Raw genomic sequence first — 18,619 nt, forward strand, 5'->3', positions numbered from 1 at the left:
ACAATGTAACATTTGCTTTATACAGACCATCATATGTTTCTTCGGGTCATTTTAGGTACAGCACATATGAATTTTCATGGTAGGCAGAAGAATGAGAAATATAATTTTATTAAGTTTTCTATGTAGTATATGGTTAAAAACTTTTGAAAAGCCACAAAGCTAAATGAATATTTTGGTAGATGGACATGGTAACTAGTAGTTGCTTTGTGAAAAGAGGATATGCTTAGTCCACAGTGTCCACTTGCATGCTTAGATCTGTAAAGCAATGTATAATGCATGCAGCTTTTCTGTACTTCAACATATGTGACTGCAGCATTGTTGTGAAAAAGAATAGGCTGTGTAAAACAATGTGCTTAAAGATAAATCAGGGCATGTGATATATGCATTATACAACTAGAGATACAGAAATGTGGGCACCATTATACATGGCTATATGATATTATTTGCCATCATTTTGCACTTGTATACATAGCTGTATGTATTTACTGTCTATGTTCTCAGTTGTCCATGCATATGCCACTCGGCAGGTCTGCAAGTAATATGTTTTCCTATGTATATGAATAGTGTATATGTCATACATTATATGTTCAATTCACCAAATAATGACCAACATCTGAGTTTCAAACTTCACATCCTTCAGAAAACGCATGCTAACACAAATCCTGTTATTCTAACACCTTTCTAAGTTTATAACAGCAATATTTAAAATCTGTCTCTATTTCTGACCTTTTTCTCTCTATCATTTTGTGCTTTTTCCAGAACTCTACTTAAGAGGTATGTTTTACATTAATCATCGCAAAGGCTGGAGCATAAGCTCGGACATCACAACTTTAATATCTAAAGCATGCAATGGTAATAATCTCTTAGCACATTACCTCTGCACAATATTAGGAGCTGTTTTAGATGGATGACTACAGTGATCTGCTCAAAATTTGTTCAGACTACTTAAAAAAGTACTCAAGGTTTCACAAGTAGTGAGAGTCTTCATTATTTTATACTGTTTGTAGTTGTACAAGAGGTTTGTTTTGCTTTAGTTATGATTTTGTCATCTTTGTTCTGAAAACACTTCCAGTTTTTGAATTAATGCTTCTAATGTAATTAGTCCTAAATATAAGTTGGATAATTCAAGAGCTATATAAAAATTTCCTATCATTCTAAGCTCTCAAAAAAATCCTGGCGTTCTGGGACTAGGTATCTTGATGGTGAATTATCAAGTCAAGTAATTTAATCCATTATAGGATTATAGTTATAAATAAATAAAAGAATGCATTGCATATTATTTTACCCAATTAGAGAAACATTGAATGTACCTGTTCTATAAAAATATGGTGATGGAGTGGTAATATTTAGGGCTCAAGGGTAGCATTAAGTAGTTAATTTAATCTAATCCTGCTACAGAGACTATGTTTAGCGATATTTGCAGTTTTAGTTACTTCCACATAATTAGATTTATTATCAACTATAAAACAACAGAGGTGAACTTGGGGCAACATCATCTCTTTTTTTGGTTGCATTTTTATCAGACGGAGAATGATAACATGATTTTACTTAATGCAGTCTTATATGATGACATTTAAAAGCACCAGCTCCATCCATTCATCCGCAACCCTTTTTCCCCATTTTACACATGGGGTTGAGGTGTCACTTTCAACAGTGATAATCATCTCGAGCCAAGGTTTACACAGCCGGGTGGCTAGCCCTGCCACTAATGCATTGACTGTTCAACAGAATTTTACTGTAAGGATGAATTTATTGATTTCATGAACACAAACAGCTTGTATCAGTCAGTATCCTTCCCCACTACTAAAGAAAACACCTAACACCTTGGACTTGGTCTTCATGAATACCCCTTTCTCTGTTCTACATATTGAAGCTTTCCAGCCACTGGGTAATTCTGAGTATGGGGCACTGTGCTTCTAGCATTCCCAATGCTACTAAAAGGGGCTCCAAAACTTCTGTTTATGATTACAAATATCTAAATCTACAGGAATTCAGATCCTGCAATGGCAACATTAATAGGCAGGATTTAAGCACTAAGATGCTAGAAGGGGATCAACTTATCCATCTTCCACTATACTTTCTTTCTTTCTGTTAACTTATCTTAAACCACATCACAGTTCTTTAGATAAACTGTACATCATTTCTCCAGATTGACTGATGTTGTCCATTACTGTGTTAATACTTGCACCCCGACTTGTTTTGAATATTGTGATAATTTTCTGAAAATCTCATTGCTGTTTAGAATTTTTTTCTTTAGTGATGATCTTTGATTTCTGTCAACTAACTTCATATATCCTAGTGTGTCTGTGTTATTTAATTCTGTGGAAACAAGCAGCTGGCCTAAGTACTGATCCTATAACTACTGTAATAATCGTACCTGTCTCTGATTGTCTAAAAACTATAATGTTTTAAGATTTTTTTTTAAACCAGTAGTATTTATATGTGGAGCTTTTCTCTATGGGCCGCCGCTGAAAATGGGCTACTAGTCCAATTGGATCTCCCCAGCTAATAAATGTCAAATAAATAAATAAAAATCAATAAATAAAAAATATTCAATTCATTTAACAGAAGGAAGGAAGAAATTCAGAACTTGGAAGACATTTTTCCTTGCAATCAATGAATACCTACCGAAGCAGAATTAGTTAAGGTGAAACAGCAAAGGTATGGTACATACAAAAATCCAAAACTGCTAAGAACAAAGCATTATTCAATGTAGCAAGCAGAAAATTGAAAACAATTTCTTCAGTTAAACAGAAATTTGATGAAGAACTAGTGACATCCAAGGACAACAAAAACAGTTATTATACATATATGTCAATTATCAAAAGCAGTTTACACTCCTGTCAGACCACTATTTTTGTACTGGTGTGCATGCCAGCTTCTCATGTAAAAAGGTTTAGCAAATATTTTCTGAAGTGGCTTGCAGGCTATTCAGCAGCCCCTATGATGACAGCATTTCCTCCTGCAGGTCAAGCAATACTCTGTCACAGTCTCAATCATGATGAGTATAGCAGATTCTGTACCTGGATGACTGACCTGCGCATTCATTGGTTGATGCTAAGTGTGGTACCAAGGTTAGAAAATTACCTCAAGGCATGGTGGCAATAGCCACACACCCATGCCTCTCCCCTATGGTGGATGTGTGTATCTCGGTGGTAGTGTGGCTTACAAATTCCATCTGTAGAAATGCCTTCTGTCTGTCTTATTGGGGGCTAACATGGGAATGATGTGCAGTTGTAAACACAGGTGATGCAAGGGCCCAGCCTCTCCTCAACCATCATCTCAAATGTGGGAGATAATATGAGCATGCATCAATGTCATCAGTGATCCAAGTGCCAATGTGTCATCAAACATTGCTATGTGCATAGTGCTATCACCAACAGCCACAGGTGGCCTTACTGACTTCAGGCATGCGTCAAACAGTTATACTGGACCCTCCAACATTACAACCTGTGAAAATGTGAAGGCTGGATACTGTAGGATTGCCTGAACATCTGCATTACACCCCTTAACACGTGGTGCACATGCAGGTGCATAACAATTACTTGCAGAGCATATCAGCACATGCTTAACCTTGTGGTTCAGATCATCATGCTTTTAGCCCGGATTTACAAGGACAATGATTGTGCATATGTGCTCTACTGAACAGCACCCTCGCATAAATTGATTAGTATAAAACATATATACAAGTGTATTGAACTACACCTTGCCATACCTGGTCTCAGAAAGTCCCTGCCTGCTTTACCCTTGTCAACTCTACAAAAACTGTGTGTGTACAGTGCCTGCAGTAGCACCTGTGTCTCTAGTGCTGTAAATGTTTCCTGTTGTTGACATTACCTTAGTCCCATGATCTGTGGGTTGCACATGTAGATCAGTGTCTGTGTGTGTACATGTGTGATTGATCTTGGCATTCAACTGTGTGACAAAGCTGTTCCCCATCATCCATGTGGTGGCCTCATACCTGTCAGCGAATGTGTCACCATACATATCCTATGTCATACTGTATTCACAACTTCAGAGGGCAGAAATAGGATGTCAACAGTAATGTGAATCTAACTATATGTGCAGGGAGGGGAAAGCCTGATTGGAGAATGCTACTCGCCAGAGCACAAACTGTATGAAAAGGTGAGGACTATTTACTACCTGTTAGGGTAAATGGAGTAGCTTGTGATTCAGTCAGCTTTTTTGAGGTGGGTATACATCTAAGCTAGATTAATATCTAAGAAGTGTTTGGTTTTTAGATTAAAATTGGGTGTGTATAGAAATTGATATTTTTTTAACTCCTAAAGAAAGATGTGTATTGGCCATGGAGTGATGAACGCACTATGACATGGCAAAGTTATGTAGAATGCTGGCCAAGGTACTGCTTGATGAGGCCCTATTTACTGAGGCTGTTTTTCATTGCAACAGTGACCTTACAACTAGGTACCATCAAGGTCTTTACAGGCATAAAACATCCATTTTCTTAAAGAAGTGGCACCTCTGGTTTGGTTGATTATGTTAAGTGGCACACTAATACTAAGGCCAACTACATGAGATGGCCAGGGGCTTTGTTCTTTAGAATAAGGTTAAGAATAATAACTGTAATGTCAGTGGCATGACAGATAGCACACTCACCGTTGGTGCAGAAGGCTGTGGGTTCTATTCCCACACCATGTAGATGGATTGCTAACACTTCAGTGCAGCATAAGGAAGGTGCTGCACTCATGATTCTGTCATCCTTTGGAATGAGAAGTTAAACTGAGACCCCTGTTAATTGGGGGATATAAAAGATCCCAAGGCACTTATCAAAAAGAGTTGGTGAAACTCCCTGATGCCTAGGCTAAATTTCCCTTAGTAGGGTAAATTCCACCTTGGGTCTCCCTTGAAAAGAGGCCACTAGCCGAGTGGCACTCACCTGGTCAACAAAGGAAAAATAAATAAATAAAATAAGGTCTTCTATCTTATGTGTATAAGTCAGTATTTTGACAGATACCACACTGATATTACTGGCTGTGCTGAAGCATGGGTATTTGATTTGCTCACTGACCTCACATAACTTAATTCATTCCTTATTTTATACCCATTATGGGTTTACCTACATGTTGTAAATCAAAAGTTGTAACTACATGAGTTGCAACTCATTAAGGTTTCACACTTTCCAGTTCTGCTTTTTTTGTTGTTATACTAGGAGTGTAACATTTTTGTCTATCCAATAAATGCTTTCATCACTACCTTGTTATTTTCCCTATATTTTCATGATCAAGGGATTAGTATACATACAATTAGAAGCCAGTGGGAATTGCAGAGAGTTTATTAAGTGTTGTGCAGACATATTCCAGAACAGTTTAGTTCATCAACTGCAATCAAGTATGTCATGAGTCCTGGTCAGTTTAGATGGAATTCCTTCTTGGGCTGTCATTTTAAATTTATCCTGGGCTTCACCCAAAATGAAAAGCCATGAGCACTACAAACATATTTGCCTAATAAACAAACCAAATAATGTTATGCTTTCCTTTTAAAGTGATCCTCCAGTGTTGAAAATCTTAAGGTGCTTTGAATATAAACTCAGGTGGTTTCCATAAAAAACATGCAGGGTTCAGTTTTTCAACATGTACCTTTGCAAAATTTAATTTACAACTGATGAACTCTGGACAATGTGACATTTCCAAAGAACATTGTGTTCATATGTCACAAAATGTTAGGCTTAGAACAAATACCAGAACCAAAAACACAAACCTAATCTCAAAGTAAAGTATAGTCTGTGTTCACAGCAGCTAGATGTAATAAGTAGCAGCAGTAATACCAGAATATCAGTTAAAAGCTGTAAAGTAATATAATACGTGTAATGCCATAAATGGGCAGTTTGTTTAGTACCTCAAAAAATGAAATAAATAAAAATAACAAGCTTAAATATTCTTACAGTAGCAAAGATTTAGAAAAATAAACAACCTCCTCAAAAGATGCCTCATTATTGCATTAGGGGTACATTTACAGTCTAGATTATGCATTATTTTTCTCTACGTTATGTGTAATCAGAAGATAGGAGATCCCCTCCCTATAAGTCCAGATTGACTATTGCACAATTTTATAATTATCCCTGATCTAACTTTAAATCTTCACGGCAAGATGATTTATAATAATACCTAGTGCTAACTTACTGAGGAAATGAAATACAAACACATGTTTGTGAACAGGAAGCTATGCAACTGAAAAACATCCGACCGATTACTGTACACTGCAGAAGAAACAAACAGACTGTAAGATGAAATGAAAGGCACAAGGCTCATGCCACTGAACTGGAGACGAAAACCCACAAAGCTGAGTAAGGAATTTGTATGACATCATTCACAGACCGTGGCCCAGCTAAAGCTGCTAGACTGAAATCCCTGCTTAGAAAAAGAAGCTATTTCTCTTCTTTTTCACACCCCCACAAAGTTCTTTCAGCAGATCATTAATTTTCCAGTTATAAACCAATCAGAAGGGGAAAATCCTGTCAGGAAAAAGAGAGCTTTATGAACTTTACTTAGATGTTCTAAGATAACGCTGTGGAGGACAGTATATATTCATTTACATGATAATGACAAGAAATCACTGTGTGTGCAGCCTTAACAGACCTGAAGGAGTTTGAATAAACAGCATGAATGTCAGCAACCAAGCTCTGTGCCGAATGACTATAGTATCTATAACTATTACGATACTTACAGCAATAACAATGATAGTTCTGCAATCAAAAAAATATGTAAGTAAATACATGTATAGACTTTTTTTCATCTTAAGCATACCTTAAACAATTTCATTTCCGCATTAAGCTTTTTAAAGACTCTTAGGTATTTATTTTTCCTTCAGAAATTTTATTTCCTTCTTTGAGCATTCTATAACTAGCAAGACTGAAGGTTCTAATGCTAACTGTGCAAACGTGTTTTCCGTACTCAGATGCGAGTTTATGGTGCCATAATGTTAATGTTACTCTGCTATACTGAACTTCTTTCTAACAAGATCCCTTGAGTGTTGTATTTATTGTTAACATTATGTATATTCAGTTAGAAACTGATGGGCAGAGTGACATAAAAATTCTGCTTTATTTAAAACTGAACTTTTAACTTTAAAAAGTTTTGGAAATATGCAACTTAAGTAAACAATACTTAAATGATCAGTTTTTACAGATAGTGCATTTTCTGAACCTATCAGATTTATATATTCTATAGCAATGTTTACTCATCTTGTTACATTTTGCTGAGTTGGTAAGCACATTAAGACTAGAAAGATGCTTTTCCAAATATAAAACAGTTGGCTGGTAAAGGACAGTAGGATTTGAACTTAGGAATTTTGATTTGCAATTAAATGCACTTACCTTTTATTGCTTTAACATGTTTTACTCAATTTTACATGGTTATTATATCAAGGTGCTTACTGACTGACAGTTAAAGCTTATTTGATAATGAATGATGATATTTAACTAACACAGCTTAAGAGTGTTTATATTCTGTTAAGGCACACAATTGAGAAAGTACATATTAATGCAAGTGGGATACCTTGAGTTGAAATAATTTTCATTGGTAAAATAATAAATTAAACTTAACAGGAATTAAGAACAGTGTGTATTGTACAACTCATTTTTATTAATATTTATAGGAAAGAAAATATATTTCAGACCACAAGATGTACCAAACACTTCTACATTGTAAAGTGTAAACATATCTTTATTACTGAAATGTGTAAAATATTTTATTTGGCATTTGTTTGCTGGGAAAAGTCCAAATGTCAAATAAATACAATATTTAATTAGTATTAGTATGCTCCTCTTCTCTCTTTTTTAATTAGGTGGAAATGATTCATTCTTCATTACTATTTATATCTATAAGACAATGGTATTTGAAAAAATACTGAGGAAATGTTTATTTATAGTTCCCCCATTCTTCTAATAAACAATGAGTTCCAAGATTTAGAATTAGAGCTTATGCTCAAAGACTTTGCGCTAACTATAAGGTCATGTAATGTAGTAGTGTTCCACTAGATCACTTTTACAGAAGAGCGAGCAGGAGATCCAGATAAAATCATTCTGAACCACACCTCTCATCTCCTTTGCTCAAGAATCCAGAGCAAAGTAAAAAAGAATGAGGGGGCAAAGGGACGCTATCAAGGGCATTTTATGGACAATTTTTAAATATTCATCTAATTCATTTAAAATTTTAATTGAGTTACAGATTTTGTAACGGCGTGCATTCTTTGAAAAAAGAAGCATGAAACTGTAATGACCGACAGTAATCCTCAGTGATTTACCAGAAAATTAAAAAATTTACAAAGGACAGTGGAAATATGATGCAGTCAAAGACATTAGGGATAACTGAGAGGAATGTTCTGAACTTCATGTTCAGTGGTAATGTACAACGGTTTCTCTTTTTTTTTTCTGAACCCCTTTCCAAGTATAATCTTTCTGAAACAAACAACTGCAACACTTTAATTTTCTCTGGCACAGCATTTCTTTGGTTCATATTTCATATATGGAATTCCCATTTCTAGACTGGGAAACATGATGAGTAAGTAACAGATAGGATATAGAAGCATCAAAGCATTACATGAAAAAATGTGGGTCCCTTGTAAGCAATAAAATGACATGGCAGACTGTGGCTCCCTTGTAAGCATTAAAATGATATGCCATAAAGCTGAAAAACATAACAATGAAAAAGTAGCACACAAGTTTATGCTGCTAGCCTTAGAGTTAACAATTTTTATATTATGGCCAGTAGAAATCATGTCAGTTGCTAAACATAATTCTTTGCCTTTGTCAATGTTAAATAAAGCTGCCTTTCATATCACAACAGGGTAATGCATTTCCTGCTATGTATTTATTCTCTATTCTTAAACATGTCTTATTTCATAACTTCCTAAGTTTAGACTGAAACCTCTGAGACACACAAGATATGAGGCTCAGACAAACTACAGTGATAATGAAATAATCAAAATTTAAAATAAGCTGCATATCCGTCTAAAAATATCTCTTAAAGTACAAAATATTCTCTAGTTAAGACAAAGTAATGGGCACATGAAAACTTAGTAACTCTTATTACACTTCGCCTTTCTGAATAATACACCTTTGAGTTATGAACAGTTTTGTTCAATGTACTGTCAGTTTTTGGCTCACACAGACTCATCTTAGTGTTCCACACAAGCATAGCTGGCCTTAGGTATAGGCCAACTAGGCAGCTGCCTAGGGTGCCACTCTAGCAGGGGCACATTTCCAGTAATCTGGATGGTATAGGTATGCCAAGATGGGGGCACCAAGTGCTGTGGGGGGGCACTGTGGAGCCCTTTACCTAGGGCACCAGTTGACCAAAGGCCGGTCCTACACACAGGCTTAACTGCTTGATTTTTCACTTCTTGTTTTTTTATTATTATTAATTTTTTCACATGAAACAGATATTAATGAGATGCTACTGTCCTTGCATTTTTGCATAATAGCTGGTCTGATCTTACAGCCTCCTAAAAAAGAGTAGGATTTGTTTTAACCAGTCTGGTAATGATTATGCTTTCTCCGAGATGTAGCAACCTTTGAATTAGAATAATTAATTTGGTGGATTGCCCTAATGTGACAGGATGTAGCAAGTGTGTCTTCCGCTGTAAAACGCAGTTTACAACACTGATGCATTCGCTTGTATTTTCAAAGAGAGGAATTTCTTGGCCTTGGTAGAATACTAGGAATTGTGGATGAGTGTTTGTGTTATGAGATTGAATGTCTCAGGTCTGTATATTGACCTACACCCATGGAACAAAGCTGTGTAAAAGAGGTCAATGGTGAACAATCCTAATGGCAAAAAAATAGAGCTCCAACACCAAGCGAATTAAACCAAATAACTAAAATTGTTTTTATTAATAGCAAGCAAAGCTTTTGGGACTCTTCCCTTTCTCAGTGCTCATATACAATGCATAATGCAGATCACTCTTTTCAAAGTCATCACTTGATTAAAACCACAAATCAATACAATAATTCATTCACTTCCATATATTAACATATTTAAAATCGCATTACCATAAAAAACATTTAAATAGCAAAAATACACATTTATACAGGCATTTAAAACATTTTGCCAATAGTAATAATATTAATAATAATGCAGCCAGAATAAACAATTCACGACTTCATTTGCTTCTTTTTCAACACAGATTTTAGACTTACAGAAGTATTCAGACTTGTTTTTTTATCAACTTGTAATGTAAGAATCCATTTATATTCTGCCGTTTATGTCTCAGTAATATCATCACCCTTTCTTATTCCACGTTATTTTCTGTATTAGTCTAAACTTAAATGTATGTTGCATACCCATCTCTTTGACATGTTTTGAAGAGAATTTGTATTAACCCCACATCTTATACTGGATAAATATTCCAAGATTCTTTCCTTCAATTTCCTATTATATTTTCTTACATAAAAACAAGAATCAACAGTACAAATAGCTTGATAAACAACATTATTCATACTGAAGTTGCAAATCAAGTAAATTCATAGCTTCTCTTGCTCACAGGATGAACAAAATCAATACCAGTCAATATATATTTTTGCAAAAAGGGCAATTATATTTTATGAAAACGGATGCATTTTGCATTTCTTCATTTTTATTTTGAAAGGTTCCTTATCTGTTGTGACTCAAGGTGAAGATAGGTTTTAAGTATCTAAAAGTATTTTGAGCATTGTTTTACAGCTAAGACCTGCTATTTTATAGTTCTCTTTGAACAAACTAAAAATTACCATAAGTCTGTAAAACATCAAGGCATATTTTAAAATTAGTTAAAATGAAAAGCAAAATACATTAATGATGGGATAATTAGGATTATGCATAGTTACAGAGCTTTATTCATTAATCATGTGTCCATTGATGAGTTTATTCACTAAACATATTTCTTATAAATTGACAATAAGCATGATGTTATGCAAAAATGTAAATATTTTCCAAAGTTATCTGGTACCGCTATAATTTTAGCTAGACAAAATCATCTCACAAAACAGATTAGTAAAATATTCAAGATAATATATACACTTTTCAAACTAAATTGGATTTTTTTAGGATCCATTCATCCATCTGAAGACAGAGACCAGCACTCTATCAACAGATCACTAACTTGTGATTCCCATGAGTTGATCTAAAACATATGGTAGTTCTCACCAGATGAGAGAGCACTATTTGAGTTAGTACATTTATGTAAAAAGGGTATGGGGGTGAAGAGTGTAGTGGTTCATATAAATGCTGCTTTATGTATTTTTGTTGATTTGAAATTTGATTATTTTAGGATATCTTTCTCTTTTATACTGTACTTGTGAGTGCTGATAATAAATGTGACATTTCTGCCATGACAAAAATGCACACAGACATAAATGTGGCATTCATGGGGGCTTGCTATGCCATGTGTGAAAGAGTGTGTGTGATCAAGACTTAAGGAGGGAGTTTAATTATTAATACCAAAGCCAAGCTTCAAGCATTAGATTATTTAATCCTACAGTGCAAGATATGTTATGCTTAAAACAGATCAGTTTCTTCCATATTATTTTGATTATAAATTAATATAGCTCATTGAAGCCAAAAATTTTCCTGAATAAGTTTTCATTGTTTGCATGTGTTGCTCTGAATAGTGTGACTTGGGAATATCTTTGCACTTTAGTTCTGAGGTAAAAAAATAATCTTTGTTTTTGTTCTTCCTGTTGTTATTTAAGTGTCAGTTGACATTTGTGATATGGCTTAGCAGTACAGTGAAGGATAACTCAGAATTTGTTAGTTCTACAGCTTTGGTACACATAATTAAAGCATGAAGTTAAAATGGCATCCATTTCTGACAATAAGGCTATTTTCCATTTAGCATGTTGTAGTTAGTATTTTATTTTATTTTTTATGACATTAACTTTTATCATTGAAAGGTCTCGTTTAGGTAAGCAGATTTTCTTTTTTTTTTTTTTTTTTGTAGAGAGGCTGACTTTTTTTCTGTTAACTATGTTATATTACTCTGTTTATATCATAATGAAAGGAAAATAATTAAAATATACTATAACACACACAGTAAGTGAAGACTTGGATTTGAAGTTGGTTTTAAATTGGTTATTGTATTTTGGAAGTGTAAATGTCTCGGTTTGTTTGTGGAGTGTGTAAATTTTGGTTCAACTATGAATCACTGACCTGCATCATGCAGAGAGTTGCAACACTGAAAAAATAATACACGAAACACAGAAAAATGAACAAATTAATTTTATAAATGTGTTTTGCACCCCATGAACTGCATATAACACCTGCATGGTAGCACCATCTCGTAGAAGTGAGAAAACACCCAAAAGAAGGGAATCATTGCAGACACACACCTAGAAATTGACTGGTAATCATTTCCTGTAGAACACTAGGTTGTATGACCAGCACATGACACTAGCTAAGCCTCAGCATAATGAAAACAGCTAATCAAAAATCACACCTTTTGAAATACATCTCCAAATTCAAGTTCACTGAACTTTTAAAATACATCCACATAGCAAGACATTTGAATATCTAACTATAAAGCAAAAATCAGAACTTCCTAACTTGAATAAACTACACATAGCATCAAAACCACTTCAACAGATTCTGCCTACCACATTATTAGGCCCTATACAAATGATTAGTAAAAAAATATTATTGCAGAGAGCAAGACCTCTGTATCTCCATATCACTCAAAAATTATATATACCAATTCCATATTTGCATAAGTGTAGGCAAAGGGAAAAATCCCAGTCTTTATACTGCAGTGATATTGCACTTAAAAAAAAAAAAAAAAAAAAAAAAAAAGGCACATAGAAAAATAATATTCTAGAGATCCCTATTCAAACATATAATGACACTGTTGTACTCCACAGCTCAAACCAAACATACAACCAAGTAACGCAAAAAAAAAAAAAATACTTACAGATCCAGGATATAAAAAACTCATTTTAATAACCCTTTCTACTAAAATGAGAAATTGAATATACCTTCTACAATGGCGATAAATCATTAGGCCATGAAAGTTTGATCCATATACATATACACATATACATGTAGTGCAATCTTGTAGTTGGTGTATATAATTAGGAACGGTGGGGGTTACAGACCCATATATGGGGGTGCAGGGAGTCACCTGCACAAAAAAGTATAATTTAATTTTTTTCACTTTTTATCTGCTGATGATCAACCAGGTGTGATCGATCACTTGCTGTTCAGTGCGTGCGTGTGTGTGTGTGTGTGTGTGTGGGTATACATGCATGTATGTGTGTGAATCTGCATGTCTGTGTATATAATGTGTGTTTGTGGATATACATGTGTCTCTCTCTCGATATATACTTACTACATACGTGTACATCTATATATATATATATATATATATATATATATATATATATATATACACACACACACACACACACACACACACACACACGTGTGTGTGCTAGTGTTTGTATAGATAATACACACACACAAATAAACACATGCAGACGTGTGTGTGTTTATCCAAAAAATCAGTGTCTTGTCATGTTTTGTTTGTTAGAAGTTAAAAATAAAAATAAAACCTTTTAACTAAGAATGAGGTTCCACAGGCTGCTGAGCTGCTAAACTCTCACGAGTCTTTCTGGAATATTCAAATAAGGGACTAATCTCTAAGCTTTGGGATTGGCTCCTTGTTTTTCCATCTCCCAGATTTTCCTCCAATCAGCTCCCATGGACCCTTCCACCACTGCCTGTAAATAATTGACCTGCTGAATTTAGCATATTAGAAATAAATACACTCATCCAGCTGCCTACTTTGTTGAATAAACTACTGGAAACTTCAACAAGGTGTCTTTCTATCTTCCCACAGGGAGAGTATCAGAGAGAGAGAGTTTCTTATATCTGCTAACTAAATTGATTTTTATCTGGACTAATCCTTTATACTCTGTTTCTTGCTAGTCCTGTCACCCTCTGGGTCACGTGTGAGATACCAGACTTCATTTGAGCCCTCTGGATTATCTGTTTTCAAAATTCAAGATTCAGAGATAAGTAGATGAAAATATATTGCTTCTTAAGTAGGTTAGGGTACAAAACAATGAATGAGAGTGACATATGATCTTAGATTGTAGACTCTTAATGAAAATGTAACAGAGTTCAATATTTAATAATGTTTTCAAAATTATTTAAAACTATGATAACATGTGCAATACAAAGGGTGTTTTAAAAATGTATTTTCCAGATCTAGAGAATCAGTGCTGTGATCAAAGCCACTAGGCATTCGTAGAAGCTATCCATAAGATCTTTTTTTTTGAATGAATGAATGAATGAATAAATGGACTATGGAGAATTACCCCACCAGATGCAAATTAACAATAACAGCTGAGTGGTTTAATGGTAAAATAAAGTTTGCAGCTCTATGAGATGCGGTTCAGTCCTTACCAGCTGTTCCTCACAGAGTATAATTTACATGCTTTTTTAAATTCTGTGTCAGGACTGTTCTTCATGTGCTTTAGTTTCTTCCCAAAACCTGCTGATTAGGTGGCTACAGTGAACTGTCCGTATGCCTGTCATATTTACCGTTGCCTTTGTGCCCCAGGTCATGGCTTTTAAAGTTTCAAAAATGAAGAGTTCACTTACATGGTTACCAAATAAATAAATCTATTCAAATAAAGTTAAACACATACCAGTGTGGTTGGGTTAAAGGGGTATATTTCTATATCTTTCTGTACTGTTGGTTTCTACATTTACTGCCAATAGACTAAGCCTCTAGATGAAAATTAGTGCAAAGCACACAGGTGATAATTAGCCATTGGTCTTGGGACACTGATCATTGGTATAGCTGTGGCATTACTAGAATATTCAGCAAAGCATAGGGACTAGTCTTGTCTCTATTAATAAAAAGGCAAAACATATTGTAGAAAATATCTGAGCAGGGATAATCTTGGTTTAATTTTGTATCTTTCTGTATTGATATTCTGACTTTTCCTTGAAGGGAGGGGTAAAATCTCAAAATAATTCTGCAACACTTCTGGTAAAGATTCTGATTTTTGACATAAATACAATGATCTAGTTGTTAATTTAATTTCTGTGACTGATAATGATGAAATGAGTTTTAAGCATTTGAAAAATACCCAGACCTGGATGAAGGAATGTACTAAACTGTCAGGTAGATGTGTAAAGAGTGGGTCAAGAAAACTGGCAGAAAAGCAATTTATTCAATCAAGATTCAAGAATTCAGCAATGATGAATAACTGAAATGATATTTCAATGAACACTGGTCTGAATGAAGTGGAACATTATGTAAACTCCATTTTGTTATGAAGAATTAAATGGATAAAAGTGGAAAACAAAAAAATAATTTCCTACCCTAGCTGTGTTCCAAAAATAGGATGGAGTCCCGTCTATGACCCAATTAATCTGAGTTTTATTAGTGGATTAGACACTAGGGAAGCCAAGTGGAAAAAGGTGACTGAGCAGGTATTAGCTCATGCATCCTATTAATTTGAAGAGGAAAATTGATGTACAGGACATTCATATGTGAGCCTGATTCTTTCAAACTGCATAATGTTATAAAAAAGCATAGCCTTACTGAAAGGGAATGTCTAAAAATGTGCCTCCCCCAAAAAGGAGAGAGGCATTAAAGGAACTTACTCTAGGCAGCATGCATATCGGGCACTACAGACAGGGAGTAGGCCATTAACAGAAAACCAAAATGACTGACTGAATGGTGGCCTCCTGTGATGAGCTTTCATCATAAGAAAGAGGAATCAGTGAGCTTTATTGGTCATAAGAGAGATGATGATTGTCAGGAAACAGAGGATAAACAATAAAAATATAAAGAAAAAAATTATTTTTGTAGGCATGAATCAACAAAACAGACTACATATACTGCAGTACTGTTGAAGTTGCATAGAATTTGTGCAGAAAGTTGCCACTGTTGTGTGTGTTACTGCAGAATGTTACGACTTGAATACGCTATTTCTTTAAATATGTATGCAGTGGGTTTGTGTGGGTTTCCTCCGGGTGCTCCAATTTCCTCCCACGTTACAAAGACATGCATATGGAGCATTTCTCCCCGGGCCTCCACTGAAAATTGTCTCGTTCCAAGTCCGACTTTCCTGGTTAACAAATGTTAAATAAATAAATGTAATAGATCTGATGCTGTGAATGTTTCCATACAGAATTATGTATGGGGCTGAAGCTCATGCATGCGCATGTTAGTAACATACTGGTTATTCAGTTTCTTAGATTTTGTTAATACTCAGACACTAGGTAAAGTGTAGCTATCCACTAAAGGCTTTAATATCCTTGACCTAGTTCTTATAACCTAGCCACTGAATCTACCACATTCCGCATCTCCTCATCCTCGTTTAAATCTGACCACATATCCTCTCTGCCAAGCCTAGCGATACCACCTCACCACCAAGTGAGAACACATTTAAGGACTTTGGTGAAAAAAACTCATTTCCGCTTGTTGAAGACCTATGCAAAATTTCCAGCAATTCCCTGTAAACTGAGACAAATGAGAAGGCAACAGCATATTCCTCCAATTCTTGGCAGTACCTAAACAGCTGCATAAAAAGTCCACACCAAAATGTAATGGTAAATTTAGGAATTTCTCTCTCTGCTGGAGCTCCCATATTAATAAGCTGCATAACAAAAGAAAGAAAATAATAAACAGTTGTAACAAATGATCACCCGTCCCCCCTCAAGACCATTCTAAAATATGCTTGCAAGGAACTTAAGAGTACTATTAGAAAATGTAAATCAGATTATGAACTTAAAGTTGTTAAAGACACTAAAAATTATACAAATCTTTCTTCAGTTGTGCCAGGAAATCATGCCTGGCAATGCACTGAGCTCATCCGTAATAATATCACACATTCCAAACCCATAGATATAGCCAATATATTAGCAGAAAAATGTAGTACTAACTGTGCCACATCTATCCACACTGTTGTTCCCACTACCCATGAAAATGTAGTCTCACCTGAAATCACCTTGCAACAAGTCTTTCAAGCCCTGTCAAGGCTAAAATATTATTTCTACAGGAACAGATAGCATTCCCGATTGCCTGCTATGGGTGTCAGGATGGCACCCAATTATGCCAGTTTAATTATGGCATATTGGGAAACTATTATTTTGAAAGAATTCCTGGTTATGCTTGTGTTTTTTATTTATGATATATTTTTATTTGGACAGGGGATGGAGATAGTTTGGGTTTGTATATTGATTCTACCAGATATAGTACCAACTTTTTAAATTTTACATATTATAAGAGCATTGACAGAGTCAATTTTTTTAGATGTTGAAAATTTTAAGAAATAAGATAGAAGTCTTTTCTATCATATTATATAAGAATGCAGCAAGTAATGCTATATTGCATTACAACAGTATGCATCCCACCTATTTAAAGAATAATATAGTTAAGGGATAAATTACATGGATTAAAAAACTTATATCAGATTTGGAGATGATTGTTGGTTTGGTGAAAAATATACATAAGTGATTTTTAATAAGAAGGTCTCCTAAAAATGTTTAAGCCTTGATGCTAGTGAATGGGACATCACTGGGGATAATAAGAAAAATAGAACAGATATGGATAGAGAGTGGTTGGTGGTTACATGCCTATTGTGCTTTCATTAGACAACTGATTAAGGATATTGTTAACAACAACTGATGGATTTTAACTGGGAATGATAAAGTCACTTGTTTGGTTGGAAAGGAACTTTATTTTATAAATAAAAAGAAATAAAAAATATAAAATTTTGAAGGAAAAACAAAGCTGGAAACATCAAAGTAAAGTAAGCACTTTTAAATGTTTGATTTGCTTTTTGTGTAGGTTTATTTCTGAAAGCTATAATTTTTATTGTGATGCAACAAAAAAATGATATAGTCTTGCAGGTTATTTTACCTGTAATTTTGAGTTTATGGTTTCTTATGCACAGTTTTTCATGTGACTCTTTTTATATTGGGAAGACAAATAGCTTAAAAAAGGATATATGAACATCAATATGCTATTAAAAAAGAAATGGCAGATCTGGCAAAACATTCTATGACCTGTAAAAATTTTAAGAAATTTATTTTTACAGTAGTTGATTTCATTTCTAAAAATTTTAATGGTAATACAAGTTTTTAGAAATGAAATGACAGAGTATTTTGAATGCCTATGTAAGTCCAGGACTTAATGGAATGGTTAATTATGCAGTAGTGCTAAAATGAAATAAGAAATGGATATGATTTAGTCACCTAGTATTTATCTTGTGATCATGATGAGTTTAAAAAGGGTTGGTAGCGTGGGATCATGTTATTCTGATGAAGACCTAGTTTAAGGTCAAAAGTCCTTAATGTTTGGTTTATTTCAATACACTTTAGCCACCTGAAGCATTTCTGGTTGCTCCTTTTTCATTAACAAATCTTTCTTCAGTTATGTCAGGAGATCAAGGAATCATGGCTGACAATGCATTGAACCCATCCATAATATCATCACACATTCCAATTCTGTAGTTATAGCCAATATAGTAGCAGAAAAACTTAGTACTAACTTTACCACATCTGCCCATACTGTTGTCCCTACTACCCATAAAAATTTAGTCTCTCCTGAAATCACCTTGAAACAAGTCATTCAATCCCTGTCAAGACTATAATAATATCCTATAGAAACA

The 18,619-nt window shown here is 34.5% G+C and overlaps 1 protein-coding gene across 1 annotated transcript in view; it reads left to right on the top strand.

The window, feature by feature from the left end:
• Window positions 1–6,232: 6,232 nt before the first annotated feature.
• TNFSF8 (TNF superfamily member 8) overlaps window positions 6,233–18,619 on the top strand; it is a 298,117-nt gene continuing 285,730 nt past the window's right edge. The window contains exon 1 of the mRNA XM_044057807.1: window positions 6,233–6,721. Within this exon, the coding sequence (XP_043913742.1) occupies window positions 6,620–6,721 (102 nt within the window). The 5' untranslated portion in view covers window positions 6,233–6,619. The remainder of the gene's footprint in view (window positions 6,722–18,619) is intronic.

The sequence above is a fragment of the Protopterus annectens genome, chromosome 16.part0 (assembly GCF_019279795.1).
Source record: "Protopterus annectens isolate FY-2018-M chromosome 16.part0, PAN1.0, whole genome shotgun sequence".
Taxonomy (NCBI): Eukaryota; Metazoa; Chordata; order Ceratodontiformes; family Protopteridae; genus Protopterus; species Protopterus annectens.